Here is a 6,286-nt window from a genome sequence, read left to right as displayed (position 1 = left end):
CTACGAGTTCTGTAGCAGAGGTGGGTAGTAACGAGTTACATTTACTCCGTTACATTTACTTGAGTAAGTTTTTGAAAAAAATTATACTTCTAGGAGTAGTTTTAAATCACTATACTTTTTACTTTTACTTGAGTAGATTTGTGAAGAGGAAACTGTACTCTTACTCCGCTACATTAGGCTACAATGAGCTCGTTACTTTTCTTTTTACCTCTTTGGTATTCTACGCATTAATTTTAATGTTTTATTTTGACAGAGAGAGAAACTTCCGCTAAGGCTCTACCACGTGACTGTGTTTCACCAATCAAACGTAGTTGTGCAGTCTCGTCACGTTACCATACACACTCTCAGCGGCGGGACGGGTTAGTTAGTAACACAAACCGTCGGTAATGCAGACGGTGAAGTTTAATAGTGACGTCACTGAGGGATTTTTTTTGGTGAAATAGTTTGTTTCTGCATGTTTTCACACACACACATACACACACACACACACACACACACACGCACGCACGCACGCACGCACACACGTTCTACGTTAACCGGTGTGCAGTTTTCTGTTCAGCATGCCTGCTATGAAATGTGTGTTTCCTTCTGTTGTTCTGTCATTGGAGACAGACACACACACACAGAGTTAAATTCTCATAAACTCTGTGTGTGTGTGTGTGTGTGTGTGTGTGTGTGTGTGTGTGTGTGTGTGTGTGTGTGTGTGTGTGTGTGTGAAGTGAAGTGAAAGTTCACTTTCACTTCACTTCTCACACACACACACACACACACACACACACACACACACACACACACACACACACACACACACACACAGTTTATGAGAATTTATGGGCTGCCTCGTTCTAGTTCTGCCTGGTAAAAAAAGTATAAAGGTTTGGAAATTTGTGTTACTTGTGCATATTTATTTTTTATTATTTATGTACTTAAGTACTTAAATTAAGTACTTGAATTTACCTGAATTGTTTTAATTTAAGCTATTTTATTAATTCATTTTAATTTATTTTATTGATTGGATGAGCCATAAATTGCCTAAAGATTATTTTGTATTTTTGTCTGTCTGATTGTTGTCTTGTGTTAAAAAATAAATCAGTCGTTACTCAACAGTTACTCAGTACTTGATTAGTTTTTCACCAAGTCCTTTTTTACTCTTATTCAAGTAATTATTTGGATGTCTACTTTTTACTTTTACTTGAGTCATATTATTCTGAAGTTACAGTACTTTTACTTGAGTACAATGTTTGTCTACTCTACCCACCTCTGTTCTGTAGTTATGTGATGCTCCTGTACCAGCTGATGCAGGCAGTCAGTATGCTCTCTGTGGTACATGTGTAAAATTATTTCATGATGCTGAGGGAGGGTGTGTCCTGTTTCAGCTTCTGTCTGTATGCAGGTAGGAACAGGATGGGAGAGTGAACTGATTTGGGAGGGATTTGTAGGCACTCTGAAGATTCCAAAACACAATTCCCATGTGTCCCATATGATGTAACGTGTTGAAGATATTTTGGTGTTACTGAGTTTGTCTTAGTTGAAGTCACAGCCTCAGGGTACACAGTGTCCTACTTGGATATGTTGCCAGTGTAATAATAACTACTGTGAATTCCCTCGGTAGACAACATAGAAGCATGAAGTCAGGAGAGCAGAAGGACATAGTCATAGTGTATGATCTTTTGACCAAATCTGAGTTGTCTGGTTACAATCTCTCCTACCACCAACTCCAACTTCCACTCTAATACAATATTTAAGTCTATGTTCCCCTGTCTTCTGGATATAAGTGTTGACGATTTCCATCTGCTTAGCAAGGTCCACCACCATCTGTCCTTCTAGGTTCCTTTCCTTAACACCAAACCTCCTCATCACCTCCTCATCACCTCCTCATCACCCCTCACCAACATACCCGTTGAAGCCTGCTCCAATCACTACTCTCTCCATTCTGGGAATACTTTACATCAGCTAATCTAACTCACTCCAGAATCTCTCCTTCTCTTCTAACTCACACCTATTTGTGGAGCATAAACATTGATGACATTCAACATCACCCCTTCAATTTCTAACTTTAAACTGATTACCCAGTCTGACACTCATTTTACCTCTAAAACATTCCTTGCAAACTCATCCTTCAGAATCACCTTTACCCAATTTCTCTTCCTATCCACATCATAATGAAATGTTTGTATCTCCCTCCTATCCCAGTTCGGTCTCCTGCAAACACAGTATATCTACCTTCCTTATCTCCATCATGTCTGCCAGCTCTCCCTTCTCCCTCCTCTCCTCCTGTCAACCAACAGTAGCCCAATTTCCGCTGGCACCCTATACTGTAGGTCGACAGTGCGGTTGTTGTTAACCTTGGCCTTAACCAATCCTGTATTAAATACATAATGTGGCAGTTAATCAGGTGATTTTGATTTTCAGTACTCAGCAATAACAAATAAACAGTATGCAGTGAGCAGTAGTTAGGTACATGCACCGTCTTAGAGATTTCAGTCAGACTTTAGCTCCTCAAAACCTTTAACTACAAATATCCTGTTTTAAATACAGCATTTATTATATTGTTTGTTAATCATAATCCATACACGGTATAAGAATGAAGTGCAACCATGCTGCTGATGACTGTGTGTGTGTGTGTGTGTGTGTGTGTGTGTGTGTGTGTGTGTGTGTGTGTGTGTGTGTGTGTGTGTGTGTGTGTGTGTGTGTGTGTGTGTGTGTGTGGTAAATTAGTGGAAGTTGTGGGTTTGATTTCAGGTCCACCAAGCTGCCACTGTTGGGCCCCTAACTGTGGCTTTTAACCCTCAATTGCTCAGTTATATAAAAAAAAAATATAAAAATTAGATAATGTAAGTTGCTCTGGAGGGGGGCACGGTGGCTTAGTGGTTAGCATGTTCGCCTCACACCTCCAGGGTCAGGGTTCGATTCTCGCCTCAACCTTGTGTGTGTGGAGTTTGCATGTTCTCCCAGTGCCTCGGGGGTTTCCTCCGGGTACTCCGGTTTCCTCCCCCGGTCCAAAGACATGCATGGTAGGTTGATTGGCATCTCTAGAAAATCGTCTGTAGTGTGTGAGTGAATGAGAGAGTGTGTGTGCCCTGCAATTGGTTGGCACTCTGTCCAGGGTGTATCCTGCCTTGATGCCCGATGATGCCTGAGATAGACACAGGCTCCCCGTGACCCGAGAAGTTCAGATAAGTGGTAGAACATAAATGAATGAATGAATGAATGAATGAATGAACTTTTAGCCTGTAGGAAACATGTGAATTAATATTATGTTAATTTATGTAAATAATAAATTTTAATAGTTAGCTGTATTCATTTAGAAAATTGAAAATGTACTGTATTTATTTTCCTGTATAACCATTTGATATCAAAAAATAAAGCATTTAGCTTCTGTATGTCTAAATATGAGTTGTACGTGTGTGAAACATTCTCTCACTCTCATTGTCTACCGCTTATCCGGTGAGCCTGTGCCTACCTCAGGCATCATTGGGCATCAAGGCAGGATACACCCTGGACGGAGTGCCAACCCATTGCAGGGCACACTCATTCACTCACACACTCACACCCTACAGACAATTTTCCAGAGATGCCAATCAACCTACCATGCACCATAAAGTGGACTAAACATAAAAACTGGTACTAAACGGGTATAAACAAAGCCTTCTAGCAAATCTACATATTTGAACCGACTCTCTCGAAAAATGGTTCAATTATCTGAAACTCTAATGAACAGCGACACCTTCTGGCTATATACATTGATGACACACAACGAGGAAATGTATTGTATATTTACAGTAATCTCTCTTCTTTAGAACACACCTGAGTTAGATAAGAAATGCACACTGAAAACAGTTTAAATTGCATATTATTTATTCAAAAGTAACATTGTGCAAAAGCCTTTTTTAAAAAAAGAAAGAAAGAAAGAAAGAAAGAAAGAAAGAAAGAAAGAAAGAAAGAAAGAAAGAAAGAAAGAAAGCCAAGGAAAACTTTACTTTTTAAAGCTATAATATCAAAGCCTTTTGACAGACCTGCTCTGCATTATAGTTAAGATACTGGTGTTGCTTATATAAATGTTTTGTAATAAATTATATACTTTATGTGGCTAGGACTAACTTACTAAGTCCTTATAGCTCTGTCTTTGTTTTATGTAGCACCATGATCCTGGAGAAAGTTGTCTCATTGTACTGCAACATCTATGTATGGATGAAATGACAATAAAAGATTCTTCACATGACTCTTGACCTGATATATATTTTTTTTAAATGGCAAACATTTTCATTTTAAATTTCCTGGCAACTTACAGCTGAGACAAGATACAAAAGAACAGTTAAGGGATGAACAGATGAGTTTTGCTCAAGGTGATGCGATATAAACTCACAACATTAAGATTAATGCAAGGACTGAAGCACTCGAATCATTCTCTGAATCATTTAATCATGAACTATAATGATAAACTAACGATAAACCTCCTCTCCTGTCCTCAGTGATCAGAGTTAGTTAACACTGTACATAGATTATATTCTGTTTGCCAATGGCATCTGTACAAAATTTTTAACAAGTTTACTTAATCTAAAATATTTTACCCAGTTATATAAAGATGAATATAACTAGATAGAGATTAGAGATTAATTAAAGATGTGATCTTAATATCTAGTTAATTTTAATGTTAATGAAGTGTACATAATTCATAACCCCATGAAGAGGTGTGAAAACTTCAGAAAAAAAACATCTAGTAGTAAATATTTAAATGTGAAAAATCAAAATTATTTCACAATCCTAAAATCTGATTCATTTATTTTGTTCACTCCTCTATAACAGCATTCTGGGTGTCTTCATCAGTCTGAACTGTCAAATAAAGAAAACAGTTTTTATTGACAAATGGTGAATGGAATTTATACAATTATAATATAATTCCTAATGATGCCTGTTTTCATATTTTATGAATGTGAATGAAAATGTTCAGTTCACATGTCAATGTGTTTATGTGAAACATACAAATGGACTGAAAATGTTTTTACCTCGAGCTCTGAAACATTTCACTGCCAGAACGATGGTCAGCTGCAGATACACAGAAACTGTCACTAGACTGCTGATCAGTCTGAGCACTGACATTGAAGCTCCTACATGTGACCTTCCTGATGAGGAGTAAAATATTAATTATAATATTGTAGAGAGTCTAATACAAAGTTCTAATAAATACAAGATTCAAATAAAGATACATATCATACACAACATGCAGAAATACCACAGAGCTGCAGAAACTGACTGAAATTTAAACATTAATGTGATTAGTTCTAAAGTATGTACTTTCTATATATATTGAGCTGTATCACACCACATCACTGGGTATTTTACTATAATCCCATTCAGTTTTATTGCTTACTAGATTAACTGAATAAATATTTCTCACCTCTGACTGAAACCCAGCTTTTCAGTGACTCTCCTCTCTCCTGGTGTTTACAGTGGTAGAAACCTTCATCAGACTTTGTGACATTACTGATGGTCATCTCTCCTGTAGTCTGGTTCTGGAGGATGGAATCATCTTTATAGAAATCAACACCAGAGCCTGGGATCTTTTTGTTGTAAAATAAACAGCGTAAAGTCAGATCATGTCCCTCAGTCACAGGATGTACAGGACTGTCCAGGATCACATCACCATCTGTAGGACAGAGAAAGAAAACACTGAAAATAGAAAGTGTGTAAAATAATGTAATGAATTTAACACAGAGAGCTCTATCAGTGGCAAATATCAGAGAAAGTGTAGCACAAATTTACTCTGATTCAGTAGAGTTTTATCTCTAGTCCTGTATATTGTAAATCTGTTACAGATGTGAACATTGAAGACTCACCATGCACTGTGATGTTTACAGAATTACTGCATCCTCCAGATACAGACTGACACCAATAAACACCAGTGTGTGATGTAGAGAGGAAGGTGATGTTACATGTAGATCCTGATACTGATGAACAACTGACCAATGTCTCAGTGTAACTGTATCCTCTCATTCTCCATCCAGTAGAGTCACTCTGGTCCTCACAGCTCAGTGAGAGAGAGTCATCAGTAAAGTGTTGAGTTCTGTTCGGTCTGATGATCAGAGACCCTGGAGAAGATTCACCTGAAATACACAAATAATTAAATTTCATTATAAAATCATTAGGATTCAAATATTTAATGATTTTATTATAATGCTCCTTTACATGTGCAGAATATTAATATGTGTAGCATTAAAATTTACCCAGGACTAAATGTTTAATTTCTTTAAAACTATACAGAGTCAGTTTACATACCTCACACATC

The 6,286-nt window shown here is 37.4% G+C and overlaps 1 protein-coding gene across 2 annotated transcripts; it reads right to left on the bottom strand.

Moving 5' to 3' along the window:
• Window positions 1–4,412: 4,412 nt before the first annotated feature.
• LOC125140563 (low affinity immunoglobulin gamma Fc region receptor II-like) lies at window positions 4,413–6,250 on the bottom strand. 2 transcript variants are annotated; one of them, XM_047809753.1, is made up of 4 exons: window positions 5,838–6,250; window positions 5,399–5,647; window positions 5,007–5,046; window positions 4,413–4,833 (listed from the first exon to the last, which is right to left on the bottom strand). In XM_047809753.1, exons 1-4 carry the CDS (start codon window positions 6,130–6,132, stop codon window positions 4,824–4,826), a joined length of 594 nt encoding a protein of 197 aa, XP_047665709.1. In that variant the 5' UTR covers window positions 6,133–6,250; the 3' UTR covers window positions 4,413–4,823. The 2 variants fall into 2 exon arrangements, with proteins under 2 accessions (XP_047665709.1, XP_047665708.1); XM_047809752.1 differs by having other exon boundaries at window positions 5,007–5,123; window positions 5,838–6,243.
• Between the last annotated feature and the right edge of the window lie 36 nt (window positions 6,251–6,286).

Source organism: Tachysurus fulvidraco, unplaced genomic scaffold, assembly GCF_022655615.1.
Source record: "Tachysurus fulvidraco isolate hzauxx_2018 unplaced genomic scaffold, HZAU_PFXX_2.0 HiC_scaffold_176_np12, whole genome shotgun sequence".
NCBI lineage: Eukaryota > Metazoa > Chordata > Actinopteri > Siluriformes > Bagridae > Tachysurus > Tachysurus fulvidraco.
The sequence above is the reverse complement of the archived record's forward strand: the minus strand, read 5'-3'. Positions and strand labels throughout refer to the sequence as shown.